Source organism: Phaethon aethereus (genome assembly GCF_964289735.1).
Source record: "Phaethon aethereus genome assembly, chromosome: 1".
Lineage (NCBI taxonomy): Eukaryota > Metazoa > Chordata > Aves > Phaethontiformes > Phaethontidae > Phaethon > Phaethon aethereus.
The window spans coordinates 220894917-220911712 of record NC_138575.1 but is presented as its reverse complement, the minus strand read 5'-3'; the positions used below and the strand labels follow the sequence as shown (position 1 = coordinate 220911712).

Sequence of the window (16796 nt, the reverse complement as noted above, 5' to 3'; positions counted from 1 at the left end):
CTGTGGCTGGAGGGGCGGTTTTTTTCCCGACTTCCCTCTCTTCTCTTCCCTTGATGTGTCATTTCTAATGTCAGAGTCAGAATGACCTTGACCAGCATTTTGAGATGCTCTTTGGAAAGCAAGTAGCATTTGAGAATGTTGCAACTGCTTGCCAGGTCAATTGAGAAAATTCCTTTCTCCTGAAAGATTTATGCTGCTGCGGAGTAAAATCACTTTGTCCTTATTCATGTCTTCTTAAAGATCAACTCCTAGGTTTTGAAAGAATACACACACCAGCCGTCAAGACAATATTTACCTGGTGTTGAGTACCTGTGTGATGGGATGGTTGTAACCTGTCTTTCACTACCTGCTGTATTGGATCTGGCTGAGATGGAGTTACTTTTCCCTGCTGCAGCCCTCGTAGTGCTGTGTGTCGGTAGCTAGAAAGGTGCTGACCACACACCAGTGTTTTGGCTACTGCTGAGCAGTGCTGGCACAGCATCCGGGCTGTCTCTCCACCATTCCCCCTTCACCAGTAGGCTGGGGGGTGGGCAAGATCTTGGGATGGGACATAGCCAGGACAGCTGCCCCAAACTGGCCAAAGGGATATTCCATACCACGTGCTGTACGCTCAGCAATAAAAGCTAAGAGAAAGGACGGGGGAGCATTTGTTGTTACGACGTTTCTCAACCACTACACGTACTGAAGCCCTGCTTCCTGGGAAGCGGCTGGACATCGCCTGCTGATGGGAAGTAGAGAATAATTGTTTTGTTTTCCTTTGCTTCTGTGTGTGGCCTTTGCTTTTGCTTTATTAAACTGCCTTTATCTTGGCCCACAAGGGTTTTGTTTTTTCTATCTTATTTTCCTCCCCCTCCATCCTGCTGAGGAGGAGAGTGACCGAGTGGCTTGGTGGGCACCTGGCGTCCAACCGAGGTCAACCCACCACACCTACTTGTTTCCTTAGACGCAATTTTCATTCACTGTGCAGTGTCTAGGTTGAGCTTGTAAGTCCTCTGGGAGGGAAACTGTCACTTATATCTCCTTGCATTGAGCAGATTGACTTCTACAGAGTTGGAAAGAATTCAATAATAACTAGAAACAGGCTTTAGGAACGTGAGACAAACTTGTGCTTTATTGAGCATCTTTGGAACAGAAAAGGGGTAAACTAGATGTTAGCCCTTTCTCTGACAGGAGTCAAAATATCTGCTGTGCAATAGGGATGGAGCAGTGGGTGGGGTTGTGTATATCTCACTTTCTGATATTGTTTTTGTTTCCATGTTTTTCAAGTGAATAGAAAGCTGTAGTGGAGGCAATGAAATGGAAACAGCCAATTCTATCTACGATTCTATGAATCGTGTGAGTCTGCCCTGACAGCTCATGAGAAGGGCATTATCTTATCACAGGCTGGAGTAGCTGTTGGGTGCGACATGTTAGATTTGGAGTTGCTTTATGAGAAGGGCTTCCAGGATGTGCTGTAGCTGCTTGCTTGAAAAACCTGCGTGTGTGTGTCATTTTGGAAGTGGAGGCTCCTGTGTGGGGTGGCATTCGATATTTCATTTAATTCTTGGACACGTCATGTTGCTCGGTGGGGAGGGGACCTCGGGAGGGTTCTGCTCCATTTCACCCTGCCCAAATCGGGGTCAACACTGAGCTCAGAGCTTTGTCCAGTCGGGTCTTGAAAACCTCCAAGGATGGACCTTGTGCAACCTGTCAGAGATACTTCTAGGATTGAGAGCCTTCCTGAGTCAGAAATGGTATCTTCAGGTTTGAGAGACACGGTGCACATGTCTGTCATGAACCTTTCAAACTGCTTTCAGAGCTAATGTCACATCTGGCATTCCCAGACATGAGGCGGCAGCTCCCATCATTTCTTCATATCACATGCATATATGCTCTCGTTTTTGCAAAGAACTTGGGTATTTCCCACTCCGTGGCTGTATTATAAAGATCGGCCAACAATCCTTCTGTATTCATCACCTAACCCAGGCCAACTTTGCTTGTTGAACTCTCCTGGGCTTCATCAGTTAGCTCGTGGCTTTTTAGAGTGCTCTATCCAGAAGTAAATACATATAAGGCCTTTCCATCCAGTGTCGGATGGTCTGTCCCGATTGCTCCAAATAGGTCCAGTTGCACTTCTTGTTTCCTTCTCATTGCTAGAGCCAGAAGCTCTCCAAAATCAGGGAGACGGAGTTGACTTCTCTGAATCTTTCATGTCACCAGATCCTGCTGCCTATCTTTATTTTTGATTACTTTGGCCACAGCACATCCAGTGTGTTTGTAGTGGGAAGGACTTTGCTGTCTGATTAGAGTCTTATCAAATTAATTTATGTGCTCTTGGTGTAGGAAGCCAAAGCAGTATCCGGCTTGTAGAACAAAGCTACAGAGGCGTAGCTAACCACTATGGAGCAGTGAATATTTGCTTTGGAAATGGAAGTAGAAATGACATCTTGGAAGACGGGAATAGGTCTTGTGCGTGCGGGTCTTGTTGCCGATGTGATCGGTGAGGGTGTTTCAGCGCTGTGCGGCACGTGTTGACTGCGTGCAGAATGGGAGGCAAGGAGCAGCCAGTATGTGAAAGCAAGTTTGCTCCTTCCCCTATTTAGTTTCTCTGCTGTTTAAGAACATTTTCTGAAGACCGTTTCTTGCAGCCGTATGGAAGAAATCAATCATAGGAAATAAAGAGCTTGTAATCCATTTAACTAGGACTTTCCACCTCTCATTAAGCCAGAGACATTCATGCTTAATTCTCTGGATAGCAGTTGCGCAGCAGATGTGCAGAGTATTGATTATAAAATTAATCTTGCTGGGGTTTTTTTCCACCCTTACTGTCTCAATTAAAGTGCGTGCTGTGGGTGTGGAGGCATTTATCTCATTCTCAGATGAGTGCTATTGGCATGGTTCATGCAGTTCTCTTCTTTTCCTGCTGGCATGAACCAAATTTTCAGATTTTCAACAGTACAGCAGGGAACGTGTCTTAGGGAAAGCAGATAACAAGCCCTCTGCAGCAATGTGTTGGACAGACTTCTTTAGCTGCTAAAGCCTTCCAGAGAAGATGAAAATGGCCCCTTGGAGGGCCAGCTAATACAATTCACGTGTGATTACAACGAACTCCTTGGGTGTGTGTAGGAAAGAGTAATGGGGGGGGGGGGGGGGAGAAAAGCTTGTCTGAAAGGAAACTGTTTGTCAGGGTGTGCATGTTCAAAACCAGTTCTGTTTCCACTTAATTCCTCAGCAAAAGCACATGCTGAAAATGGATGAGGCTTGATGTAAACTTGTTTTGCAGCTTGGTGAAGATGGCAAAACTCTTGGAGTTTGTAGAGAGGAAAAATATTATGCAATCTTTTAAATTCCTTAAATAGTTTTTAATTCCTTGTCTGTGTTTAAGCTCCTTCAGCGTTTTCTTCAACATCTAGCTGTGCTTTCTTAGGCCTTGTCATCTTCCACTGATGGCTTTTCCTCTCTTCTCTCACCTTGGCTGTCTCTGTGCTCAGGTTGAACCTGGGGTGTCCTAGTCAAGACACAGCCTCCAGCCTCCCTCCTATTCCAAAAGACCTGTTTGGTGCTTTCCTGCATGTCTCTCTGGTTTTGTGGCTCAGGTACCTCCTCTTCTTTGTCTTCTGCCAAGATCAACAGTCACTCCTGGTGCTGGCTGGGTCCTTGTGTTGTCTCACCCCTGCTTCACTGTTGAGCTGTTATTTTGGCTTTTTAACTGTTGAACTGCTGTGTTCTTGTGCTGGTCTGAACATTTCTGGCATGCTGTGCCAAGGCAGTGCTCACCACTGCTCCAAAGAGACATGCTGTGATGACTTTTAGTGTGATCTGTGTGTCTTCCTCCCTGGAAGAGCTGATGGCCTGAGACCAGACACGTACTGGAAACGCTGTGCCTGTAACGTGTCTGGGGAAGTCAGAGGCACTTGTGTGCATTTAGGACTCTGCTTAGTAAAAACCCTCTGCACCCAGCCTATTTTTGCTGGCTGTAAACCACAGGTTTACTCCTCGTGGTCTCTCCACTGTTTACCAGCAGTGGCTTAAACAGTTGACTGTTGTAACATGGAAACTCCCAACTGCCTCCTGGATGCTGCCTTGCCTCTTCCCAAACACCACCGTCCCCACTACCTGGAATGCTGCTTGAATGCAGGAAAACTTTAGCAAAGTGACTGGTATCTCTTCTGCTTGATCTGGCTAAGGGTTTCAGAGTCCACATTTTAAGCAGCACTAGGTTGTCCTCATCATTCTTACAATTTAACCCATCCGTACCTCCTGCTGCCTGACTGAATTTTTCAGTGTGTCAAGCCCATCTTTCTACAGGACAAAGGAGCATGCTGTGACCTCCTTTTTATTTGGTCCTCCTGGATGCCACGGAGCAGCTCCTTCAAGGCAATACTGGCACGGCCCTCTTGGAAAGTCTAGTTGGCTTGTTCTTGGACAGTAAAGCTGAAACTTGGCATCTGCTGAAGTCCACCGGTTTCCTCGCAGTTTCTAGCTTGGAAGTTGACATGTGCTTACTGAGTGCTGGCTCAGTAGGGTTGGGGCATACTCTCTCACAGTGTAAAGAACATGCAGCAGTTGGGCTGCTGTAGCTTTTCATGTAAAACTGTTTGCATTTCTGATCATGGTCAGTGACCCTGATGCAGCACTGAGATTCTTAGCTTTTCCCAGCTAGAAAGCACTATATAAAGGAAATGTGCTCAGAGGGCTAATTAACTCCTTGGCATGGGAATTCAGGGTGTTTGCTGTTACTGCCTTTATCAGTCTTTCTTCTTTTTGGGAACTCCCTTTTAGGTTTGTTTACAATGGAATCCATCGTTATTCCATTGCTGTAACACAAACCTTTCTGTGCTTGCTGAACACTAGCCTGTCTTGCCTGAAACCCTTGCTGGCCTTTCTTGTCCAGCACAAGGAGACATCCTCTTATGGGCACCCTAACTTGGGCATCCCATATGACATAGCCTCAGAGAGATGGAAGCAGACACATCCACCAGCTACCTTAAGGATGGGATCAGCTCTATCTGTGTCACATAATGCATTTTTCCTAGCTTGTTTGGGTACTTTAACTCCCCCAACCATCTCTCTCTGCAGCTGCTAACAGATGACTTTCTCTGCCAGGAAGAGTGGGGTTTTATATCTCTTGGGCTGCTTAAAACTTCTCTTTGCTTCTTCTAAAAACCAAAAACCTCATTAGACTTGCAGATGTAAGCAATTAATGAGTTGCTGCCCATCTCTCCACCAGCCCCCAGAAGACCAAGTACTCTTCATACTTGGGTTGCTAGGAAGTCTTTAGCAGAGGGGACCAAAAGTATCCTGTGTTTCCTTTTAATGAAAAGTCCTCATATCCCATCTGTGTTTTGCCTGCTTCCTTCAGTAACTTCAGAACCTCTTTCAGTAACTTCAGAACCTGTCTGTGGCTTCACATTGATTTATTTTAGATTTTATTGAATTTATTTATTTACTTTTAAGAATAGTGGAGGTGTGGGAGATGGGGCTTGTTTAAAAATAAGGAGTAGCATAGAGGAGATAAGCCAAACAAGGCAAAAGGGAAGCTGTGTTTTGAGGTATCTCTTGGTGAACCACAGAGGTTTATTGCAGAGGAACTACCCCTACAGCAGGAAAAGCTTTGAGAAGAGTTTGTGTTTTGGACACTTGGATCCAACCATGAAGCAGAAACTTGAAGCTAGTTCTCTACTGCATTCACCTGCTCTCAGAGCTCTTGTGCTTTAGAAAATCAACCCTTAAACTCCAAAGTTTACACGTATTCTACTTTTACATGTCTACATGTACCCTCTTTGGACTTTTCCAACTAGGGAAGCCTGGGAGATGTTGGACATGATCTTATTTATCACCTGTTATTTCATAGTCTGAAGCAACTTTGGTCTCCCTTCCGTAGCTTTGGTCTACATTACTACTTGTTTCTCTGATTCTGGAGCTATGTCTAGGCCATACATCATCCCAGGTAAATATGATGAGTGTCCTCACCACTTTTCTGTCTATGTCCAACTTTCTCTTGGCTAATTTCAGCATAAAGGAGAACTTGTGATCTTGTTGCAGTGGTTTCCAGTGCAAAGTCACTTAGAAACCAGGTTGGGTACAGCTCATGGGGCTCCTTGCACTTATTTGTCAGCTCTCATCTGTTCTCAGCTAGCTCTCAATTTCTAAATATGTGACCATGAATTGGATGGTTTGTGCATTGTACATCCATAGTGGTTTTTGCCAAGACAAAGAAAGTAGTTTGGTCTTTGCCTTGGACATCATAGCTGGCACCTGGAGTTATTGCAGAAGCTTATTCCTGCTGTCTTTTGAGGATGTACAGATGCAAACTGCTGTTTAGGCAGAAATCAAAGTAATCTGGGAATTCTCTCACTGACACTGTTTCCCACATGCTATGATCCATCTCCCTGAGGACATGCCTGTAGGGCAGGACTCTGCTGTGAGATGCCAGTGCAGGTACAACCTGAGGTCACTGTCATCACAGACAAAAGTGCAGCACAGTCCTGCTAATATTAGAAGGATTTGTGTAACTGGTGTTGGTTGCTTCCCAGCTTGGGAGGAGGAGAGAACCTGGCTCTTCTCGATGGCTTTGGTGATAACAGATACTGGATTTTCAGAGCCGTACTGAGGGCTTCCCTTGCAAGGTTTTCGTGCAAAGGCTCAAGCTTGTGCAGAAGCAGAGATTACGTTTAGTTATTGCTCTGCAAGAAGTTTTTACAGGTTTTTCCGGTGTCCTGTTCCGCTTCTTTAACCCTTTTCAGAATGCTAGGCACCCAATATGCCCTTAGTTTGTGGAAAACGTTAAGAAGATAGATTGCAGAGGGCGTTAGTATGTACTGTGCTTATTTATTTAGTGAGATTAAAGTCTAAGTTTTTCTTTTGTAATCCCTTTGAAGTGTTTATCTTTTGAAGTCTGAATTCTCATTAACTGGAAGTGTACAACCCCCAAACTGCATGCTGCCCTAGTTTCAAAGCTTTAATTTAAAAAAAAAAAAATTAAGATTTAAGAACAATAAACAACAGGTCAGACCCATTGGGGCTACACGTCAGCCAGATCCTGACTATTTGGGTCATCACTTGCCACTTTGTGAATCAAAGTGGCTCTGCAGGCTGTCGCCCTGGATTAGGATGTAGTCATAGGGTTTTGGCATCACCAGGCATCAGGGAGACAGTGATGTGCCCCTTCAGAGGTGTAAGACTTCTCTGATAGATCAAGACAAGGCCTGTAGAATTACCTTTTTCTTTTTTACTCCCCCCTCCCCTTATTTTCTGTCATTGGGGCAGCAGCATTTGTCTTTCAGGGCAAGGGTGTTTTGCCAGTGTGTGCTTTCCTGCCTCGATTCTCAACCAAAAGACTCCACTTACATGCAGAAACGCATATGCCCAGGGCAAGGAACACTTTGCTTCAGAGTCTCTTTTTTTGTTGTTGTTGTTTGCGGAAAAATTTTAGATGGTAACTGGCACTTTAATGTATCTGCTGCTTTTATTTGTGCAGGGACTCTTCAGCGTTATCTATATAAAACTGAATGTTTGTAGCCTGGGAAAAGTGGGTGGGAGACCTCTAACCCAAGCCAGTTTCCAGAGCAGGGCATAAACAATATGTTAGAAAGAATAACTGGGCCACCAAGAGGTCTTCAGCGATCAGGGGGGTCATCACAGCTGTTACTTGGGCATCTTCCAGCACCGAAATGCATCATCTCAGCAGTTGAGGCTGTTTATGGCTTTGGGGTGTTCTCTTACTGTTCCTGCCTTGAAATGAAATCTTGATCTTGTGAGATGAGGTGTTCTGGGTCTGGGCCAACAAAATGTGGAAAGCACTTGCTTTAGTGTGTATGTGCGTATAGATTTACTCCTGTGGGGACGGCTGTAGCAAACATCGTTCTGTAAGAGTTGTCCTGTTTATTAAACAGATGGGGATAGTGTCCCTCTTCCACTTCCATCTTCCAAGTTGGGGAAAGCGAAATTGCATTACTTTGGTTTGGATGAGTTCAGTATATTAAAGAGAAGATTGCTATGTAAACCATGAAGAGTCTGCGAAAGTCACAAGAATTTAGATCAGTTCCTTCTAACGCTTTAAATAATTTCAGATCTGGCTGGACAATACAAGGGTTTAGGTTTTTTTTTGCACATGGAACTGGAGGGTTTGCTCTGGAAGAGCTTAACTTCTGTTGTTTAGAAAATATTTAATGAAAATCAGGATTTTCTGGTATAATTAAGGAAACACTTGACAAGAAGGCTTACAAGAATATCAGTATGGATAATTGGTTATCAGAGATGTTCTCACCTAATCGGTATAGGTAATTATTTGCTTAGCAAGGTTTTAAGTGTAACTAGCTTGATAGCAATTTTAATAAGAGATGGAGATGTTGAAATTATACAGAGATTCTTGATAAACAATGATCCCATGAGTCATCAATGAGAGGAAACCCACTTCTTTTAATGTGGAAATTGGTAGAATCTGTCAAATTTTAAAACGGGCTAGCTAAGAAAAAAATCTCAAACCGCCTTGGAGTCTATATTTTCTGCATTTATTTGCATTGCAAGTGGGGCAAGTTTCCTTGGGCCTGATTTTTTGAGAGATTGTACTTTGTGTGCTTGGGGCCTGCTCAGCTTTTGAGTGTCCCACTGCTGCAATGGCCTTTTGGCCTCTCCAGACATGGAGATATGGCTGTGACAGCAACAGTATTTCTCTGCTGTCCCACTCGCTCTCCAAACAAATCTGCCTCTCTGAAACCATGGGAGCCTCCTCATGGAAAACCTATGCTTTGTGTTTGCTGGGTCTTTCCAACCACATCTTGACGGATGGAGATGTTGAAGGCCATGGGTGTTGTCTCCCCAAGTGCTTGGGTTTGCACACTCCAGCATCTCCTTAGGCTTCAGGATTCATAAGCACGCATCAAAGCATCCTTGGCTATGCTTTGGTTCTTTCTTGGATGTGCTGGTCCAATTTAGGAGCCCTTGGCAGGCTCAAGCAAGAAGTCATGTGCTTATCGTAGTGAACCAGCCTAGAGTATTTGGAAGAAGGATGGAGGTAGCAGGTCAAGGTAAGGCAGGCAGGAACCCATTGCTCCCCCAAACCGCCCCAACCAAGCCATATGGATATTCAGAGTAGAGCTGTCGGTAGTGTTGCTGGATACGCGGTAAGCTGCTTGTCTCTGGGCTATTAAAAGACTTGTCCCAAGATGCTGAATGAGATCAGCGTGACCTGTGTGAAACTGGGTTGACAGGAAAAAAAACAACCCCAAACTTGAAGGGGGATTAGAGGGGAGGGCTTGGACTGTACCAAGCTGTGTGAAAGGGTTAGATGTTATTAAACCTGCTATTCCATGGCTTCATTCACATTATTTACTCCACTTCAGGACTTGTGCTGTTGCTCTTCCCTTCGCTAAAATGATAAAATGATGGTTTAACAGTTGGTCTTGACTGTTCTGTTCCATCTCCACGCCAGGTTTCTGAGTATTGCTCTAAGGCTCAGAAATTCTGAGTCTCCATCCCCGGCAGGGGTGGAGGAGTTAACTCAGAGACAACAATCCAAATTTTTAGGCCAGATCTCCCCAGAGAGCTTCCTTTTTAAATTTGCAACTTGAATTCTTTCTTGCCTTTTTTTTCTCTCTCTGAAGCTGTTTGGAAGGGAATAATGTGTCACAGGCTGTAACGGATACCTACAGTCCAGTATCTCAGGAATGCAATGTGTGCTAATTAGGCATCCTGGAGCCTTCAGAAAATGCTCCTGCTGTATTTGCAGATGGACTCTACCCTGCTCCCCCTCTTCGGGCAAGCTAGCTGGCAAAATCAGTTATTCAGCTCTAAGAAGTTTGTAGCCATTGGCAGATGATGCATCTTTAAAGTCAAGGTTGATAGCTTGTGTGGGTTTCTGTTTTCTGTTTTATTTTTCCTCCCCTTCTGGTGTGTGTTGCTGAATTTGAATAATTAATGTATGTTGTCTTGCTTCCTGTTTTCATTTCTGTATGTAATGCTAACCAGCAGAGGTTTGAATCATTCATAGCCGGCTTTCTCCATCTCATAGCTGTAGATGTCATGGGAACAGTGATTGTAAGGTATGGACTTTCTGTTTCTCTCCATTAAATCAATTTCTGGAAGCAGGAGAAGTATTCAGCCCAGGATCTTGGCCAAACAAAGGATCTCTGGACAGATGGTATCAGTGTGGTTTCTCTCGAGCAGTGTCTTGCTGTGCTTCAGTCTCTTCCTGCATCTTCTCTCACTGCTCAGGTGTCTGTGTGTGTGGTGAGGAGGATGGGTGCTGCGTTGTGTGCTTTCCTTTCTGTTGTGGGCTTCTATGCATCTGCTTGTGATATTCATGGAGAAAAGGGAATGATTTGGGGCTTGTAGGTTGTGCCTCATGGAATCCAAGTGCATTTAGGAATGGCTGTGTTTTGAAATCCAACTCATGTTGGATTTCTTCTCTTTGTCCTTCTCCTGACTGCTTTTATGGAGAGCAGCCTGAATCGATGGGCTGCTCTCCACTTGGTGGCTTGTGGACCTTTTTCATCTGTATTTCTCCTTGCTTGTAACTTTTATCTTTTTGGTTGTTTTTAGTGGATTCTGCTGCTATTAAAACCTTCCTTGAGGTGGTTGATGACCCATCCCTGGAAACATCCCAGGTCAGGTTGGACAGGGCTCTGAGCAACCTGACCGAGTTGGGGATGTCCCTGATGATGGCAGGGGGTTGGACTAGATGGCCTTGACAGGTCCCTTCCAATCCAAACCCTTCTGTGATTCCAGCAGTGCCTTTTGGTGACGTGTTGGTGGACAGATGTGCTCTTGGGTTGCCCTTTTGTATTGAAAACACTTGTGTCCCTCCTAAACTCTGCCAGGAGATTGGGTGATGCTGGATTAGATGCTGCTGCGGGAGGTTGGTAGATGCTCTTCAGAACTGGACAATAGACTCAAAGCTTTTGCACCTACCCTGGCTGTTGGTGTTCCTGGTAGGATTTTTGTTGAGGGTGAAGGGTTGATTCCTGATCTCTCTACATCTCTGAAGTGCACTTGTATCTTACTAAAGCAATGCTGTTTGAAAAGGCTTTGGTGCCTCCACTGTCTCTGGTTGTGCAGCAAAATTGATGCCTTCAGCTGACAGCTTTGGGTACGCAGTCACTAGAGGGATGTTTGTATCTTGAACAGGTTGAATCAGGGATCCCGGTGATAGCCCTGAGATGAGAACCCTTCCTGTGCCTGCTAACTTGTGGCGCTTGCCCAAACTCACCCTATTTCCTTCCCAGCTTTATCAGTGGCCTCCTGCGAGTTATGATGTGAATTTTCAGCTAGGGACTTGATGGTAAATGCTTGAGCGTCAACTTTGTTGATGGAATGATGGACATAACATGAGCGACATTATTTCCTGAAGGACAGCCTCTGCTGCCAGGCTCCTGCCACTTCACGTGAATTGGACTTCTGTTTGAAAAGTCAGGGTTTGCCAGCTTTGACACTCTGTATGCGTGTGGCTGGTGTACAGCACCACTTCTCCAGGTGTCTGGGCTGGAGAACAGCTGGGGGCTTCCCAGAAGAGTGGAGCGATGAAATGCTCGAGTGTAGCTCTTGTGTTGGAGTTTGCAATACAATTCTCGCAAGCTAGCAAACAAAATAGGTGGTCAAAACTGTTAGAGATAGCGATGGTCTGTCTGCCCTCTTGCCTTGCACAGCTAAAGCAGGAAGAGGTGGAAATCAGGAGGGATGCTGTCTTTTGGAGATTAATTCATGAAGGATTTCTTGTAACAACTGTAGCCTGTTAGGTTTTCAGGATGCTAATACGGGGCTTGGCAGGAGTTGTTAATAGGGCGTAAAAATAATGCAGAGCCTGTGTCCCACAGTATCTTGTGTGTCACTTGCTGCTTAGGATCTTCAGGGCAGAGATTATGGCTTTGTCCAAGTCCCTTAAATAGCATCTAACTTCGCATGTCCTCAGCTTTTCTGTCCTATTCTAACTGACAGTTGTTTCTGCCTGCAGCGTGCTGCCGGCACATGGGGAAGGCAGACCGGGAAACTCATTCTGTGGGGACAACGTTGAAGCAGACAGAAGCTGAAGATGGGAGGCAACTTGTGCAGTGACTAATGCTGAGCTTTATAAATAGCATGGGAAAGGTTGAAATGCAGGCAGGGAGGTGACCTCAAGCACGAGGCCATGGAGGTGGTACAGCAGCGCTTAGGGGCAGATGGGCTGGGAGAGCATGGGGTGATCAACAAACCGCTCTTGTTTCAGGCTGGATGTGTTTGTGCCTCTGTCCTGCATATGCTCCCTGAGGAGATGAGCAAAACCCCGTGGGGATCAGCTATGGACTGGTATGCAAGTCCTACGCATCTCATGTCTTCTGCCTGGGTTCATGCCTCGAGCAGCGCCCAGCGCATTATGGAGAGGTTTGAAAGGACAAAGCTACATTTTGTGTGTCTGTGCAAGAGGAAGGCAGAGGATCTAGGAGCTGCGGGCTCTGGAGACAGCATGGTAATGGTTTGGTGGGCTTTGAACCCACAGCAACCAACTAGCAAGATCTGTCTGCCTCCTGGATGCTGAGTCCTGATTAGAGAAAGCCAGCACAGGGCTGTCGTAGGCTGTCAGCATGAAGCACCGAGTGTAAATGGACACAAGAAAGGACAGAAGCTGGAAGGATTGAGCTGTTTGTGTCCTCGTTGCCGTTTCTAGGCTCTGCCACAGTGTTTGCAACACCTGCAGCATCCCTTTATGCATTGGCTATAATGAAAAATATGGTCAACCCCATTCTTGGAGGCTTCCTTCCATGAGATGTGGCAATGAAAGGCTCTCGGGCAGCTAGGTTATCTCCTTAAGCCCTGTCACACTTTGATGCCAGTGAGGATGTTGCTACCCACAGCTGTCACAGCTTTTTGCAAGATCTGTGCACTGGGAATCCTGTCTATAAGGAAATGAAGCGTTTCCTCTAGAGAAGGTGCGATTTCCTTACTGCCCACGTATCATGCACGCAACTATGCATGCTCTGGAAAGGTAGCCAAGCTCTTTGGAAGCTCAACTGCTGTTGAACATCGCTCCTAATGCACTGGCTGTCCATGCAACAGCAACGTGTGGGGCTGTGGCCGTACGCTTGTGCACTGGGAACCTGTGGAAAACCCCTGGTGGGAGTTAAGTACAGCTGAGAGCAGTGTGACGCCACCAGACTGGCAAACATTTGCCTTGAGGTTCCCATCCCCAAACACTGACTCTGTGAGTTAGTAAGAGCGTACGATTACTTGGTCTGTTCTTGATATGAATCTCACCAGAGACAAAAGCGAGCATCTAAATATATATAAAAAAAAAAAAAAAAAAGCCCTGTGACGCACAAAGCAAGTAATCGATGGAGCTGAGTACTTTCCCTTGAAACGGTGATGTTCCCATGCACGGCAAATAGAGCCGTTGCATCAGAGTCGGTCTGGTCCTTTGGGAGTGAATGCTGTTTGGTGGAGGGGATCTTTCTCCTGGTGAAGGCTGCAACCAGCTCTACATTCCTGTGAGCGCTCGTTTGAGATGCATATAAAGGGAGAGGGTAATACTTGTCTTTTCCAGTGTGCACAGAAGTGTTAGTTCCTTGTCTGGGACTGTTTTTCAGGCTCCATAGGATGTTCAGATAAACTGATTTAGCTTGGCTGGGTTTCAACTTTGCAGATGTCTCTGAATCAATTTTAAGGTTGCGCTTGCAGAGGCTATAGTTCTTTACATCTCAATCATTCATAAAAATCTAATCATCTGGGCTGCAAATAATCAGTCTACCGCTCTTGTCCTTGTGTGGCTTTTCTTACTGATAATTCCTGTGAATACATTTGCTTTTAGTGGTGTGGGAGAAACTGCACAAGGAAATAAAACTTGAAAACTAATTAAACTTCTCAGTCTTGTTGAGTAACAAACCAGAGATGTTGGCAGGGTTAGGAATAGATTTGATTATCATTCCTCCTCTCAATAGCCAGAGGACATGGTTAATTATTAAAGTGCTTGTTAATGTATTGAAATATTGCTTGGCATGTTTAATTTTTTTTTTTTGCCTTCCTCCTTTTCTTCTCTTGCTGAAGGGCGCTCCCAGGACCTGATGGATTTCTGATACCTAGCTCCTGAGGAGCTGGAAGGAGCATGGTTAAACACCAACCGCTGCAGTACTACGAGCCGCAGCTATGTTTGTCCTGTCTGACGGGGATCTACGGCTGCCGCTGGAAACGGTACCAGCGGTCACATGATGACACCACCAAGGTGGGTAGTTGACCGCGTTGCCTCTTCCCAGTGATGTTGGGATGGGTGTGGATCTTGGTCGAAAGTGCTGGATATCTGGTGGTTGTTGTTGTTGTTGGCTTGGATAGACCATGGAAACCACTGGCTCCATGACTTGGAGGTCTGTGAGTAGTTCTCACCATGTGGTTGACCTAGCAGATAGGCACGGTTAGCTGGTCATGGCTTTCAAAGGGATTGAGTGGTATGGGTTTGGCCAAATCTGTATGTATTTTTCTTTTGGTACTGGGGGAGGCTTCTGTTTTGCTCCTTGCTCTGTGTCTTATTGCTGTGCTTGTGTTTCTTTGGCTGAGTATGTAGCATTCATATATGAATAAAGATGCACCTGTACTTCTGTGTAGTCTCTAGCTTCTGTGCATGTGAAAATAAGTTTGTAGGTAGGGAAAGGCAGCAGGAGGTGAGAACTAGCTGGGGATAAACAAGGGAGCTGTTAGAGGTGACTTTTCCCTCCCCTGGATAAATTTAGTTTTTAAGAGCTCTGGCAGAGGGAATCCAGGCAGCAGGGCTGGACTCGCGCCTTCCCTCTTGTTTGGGGCTGTGCGACGGGGTCTCGAGAGACCTGATGTGTTTATAGGAAGAAGTATGAAAAAAGTGCTGTCAAAGCCACCCTGTTACATCTTCTGGGCAATGGTTGTGTGTTACGGTTCTTCTGTGCTCTCGTGTTGTCTAGGGTTTTTTTTTAGTGTGCTTACTACTTAAAGAAGGCAAAAAACCAAGCCAAAACAAAAATTTTGTTTCTTCTGGCAACGGTCCCAGGAGATGCTTTCGTTTCTTTTTGAGGGCTTAGTTTTGCTCCGGTGACAGTTAGCTTCTCTGTTTTATTTTTCTGTCTACAACCAGGGATCTTCCTGGCTGTGGAGTGCTTTTCCGCTGGAAAAGAGGCTGTTAAGGAGAAAACACTTCTGGGCGGCAGATCCCGTGCCAAAAACGCTCCTGGTTCTGAATTGCATCGATTGTTGGTGGTGCAGCTTGGCTGGGAGCTCCCATGTGAATTGAAAAGTCATGGCTTGCGTGTTTGCAGCATAAAACAAATTTCCTTTTGCAAAGTAGAAATGTTTGTGCTGTTTTTCCTCGTCTTTCAGTCTGGCCAGCTTAGTCTGAGTGACTGCTACTGAGCCAGCAGAAGTTTCCTTTGAGCAAATACCCGGGCACATCCGTAGCGGAGGGTGTAGGTGGGTTTTTAAAACTTTGTCAGGAAAACAGTGGGATGTAGTGTCTTGGCATGTGCGCATCTACTAACTTAAATACTCAAAATGCCTAATTCCATATGCCTATGAACCAGAACATTATGCTTCTTAGCTAAAAATCCATAGAAAAATTGCCATTGACTTAATTTTTCAGTGAAAGATGGCTCTGCTTGCAGTGATTTATTTTACCAAAAAACATCTGTGGCAGCCTTCCAATTCTACTTGGAATTTCAATTGTTTTTCTAGTGCTAGAGAGGAATTTGTTGGGTTTAAAGTACCTGAGCTAGGCTTAAAAATATGTCCAGTCTCTGAGTTAGTCTTATTAAGGTCTACATGAGACCTCAGCTTCCACTTTGAATGTTGAAATGGAGAAAACCTAGCTATTACAGGAGCAAGAGAAGAAAGTCTAAAATTAGCTACAGGCTACGCAAAACCAAGGTGTGAAGAATCTGTTCCTGTCTTGCTGTCGATAAAGAGCCTTACAGATCTTAGTGTTGGAATGAGAGATTGTAGCACTGTGTTTGGAGGAAAAAGTGCAAATGAAAGCTAATCGTCCTCTGTTGGGCAGGCCCATTTGCATGTGCTTTAATACTGCAGAGAAAGGGTGTGAATTCTAGGATATGTGGAAGAAATGAGTGAGAAACCTCTTTTTTTTTTTTTTAATTTTAGTTGCAAAATAATCCTTGGCTGTTTGAGCAAGCAGATAACTTCTATGGGCTGCAAACCAGTATTAGCATCCCTCCACCTCTCTGGATCGGGTGGGAGAGCGTTTCATGGTATCACTCAAATTCAGGATCACTTGTACTGCAAATTCCAGTCTCTGCAGTTGAGTGAAGCTCTGAGGCAGGGATGGACTGACCCCAACATACCAGGTACTCTCAGCATTGGGGTTTCATTCTCTAGTCTGCACAAGAGGACTTTTGGGGTGTGTGTGGGAAAACTTGCCAAGATCCCAAGGTATTGGATGGGGATAGGAAGTTTTACCTGTACTCATTTCCCCCAGCTGATGTATTCCAGCCACAGTATTTAGTTGTATCTGTGAGGGATGAGCCAGGAAAATAACCATACCAAAACTTGGGTGCCTATTTGCTTTATACAAAGGCAGTGGCATATTGATGATAATACCTATTGTATCGCCCTGTACCCAACCCTATAGTAACCCAGCCACTGCAAGCCCAGACTAGAGGCAATTGTAGCATAACACATGTTTTCCTGAGCATGGTTTCTATAAAAAGGGGTGTGGCATACTTGAGAGGTCTTAAGTCTTGCAAAAATCTACAGCTATCTGAGAAGGAAGGAATAGGGTACGTACATATTATATTTCTATTCTTTAATTATCAGAAAGCAAGGCAACTTTTCTTTTAGTGTGGGCTACAGCATGACTATCTGCTTTCTTTTTAAAAGAT

At 45.1% G+C, this 16796-nt stretch overlaps 1 protein-coding gene across 1 annotated transcript in view; it reads left to right on the top strand.

The window, feature by feature from the left end:
• Window positions 1-13740: 13740 nt before the first annotated feature.
• The window catches only part of GDPD5 (glycerophosphodiester phosphodiesterase domain containing 5), a gene marked incomplete at its 3' end in the record, with an annotated part of 114025 nt that continues 110969 nt past the window's right edge, over window positions 13741-16796 (top strand). The window contains exon 1 of the mRNA XM_082013344.1: window positions 13741-14167. Coding sequence (XP_081869470.1) covers window positions 14051-14167 — 117 coding nt within the window. The 5' untranslated portion in view covers window positions 13741-14050. The remainder of the gene's footprint in view (window positions 14168-16796) is intronic.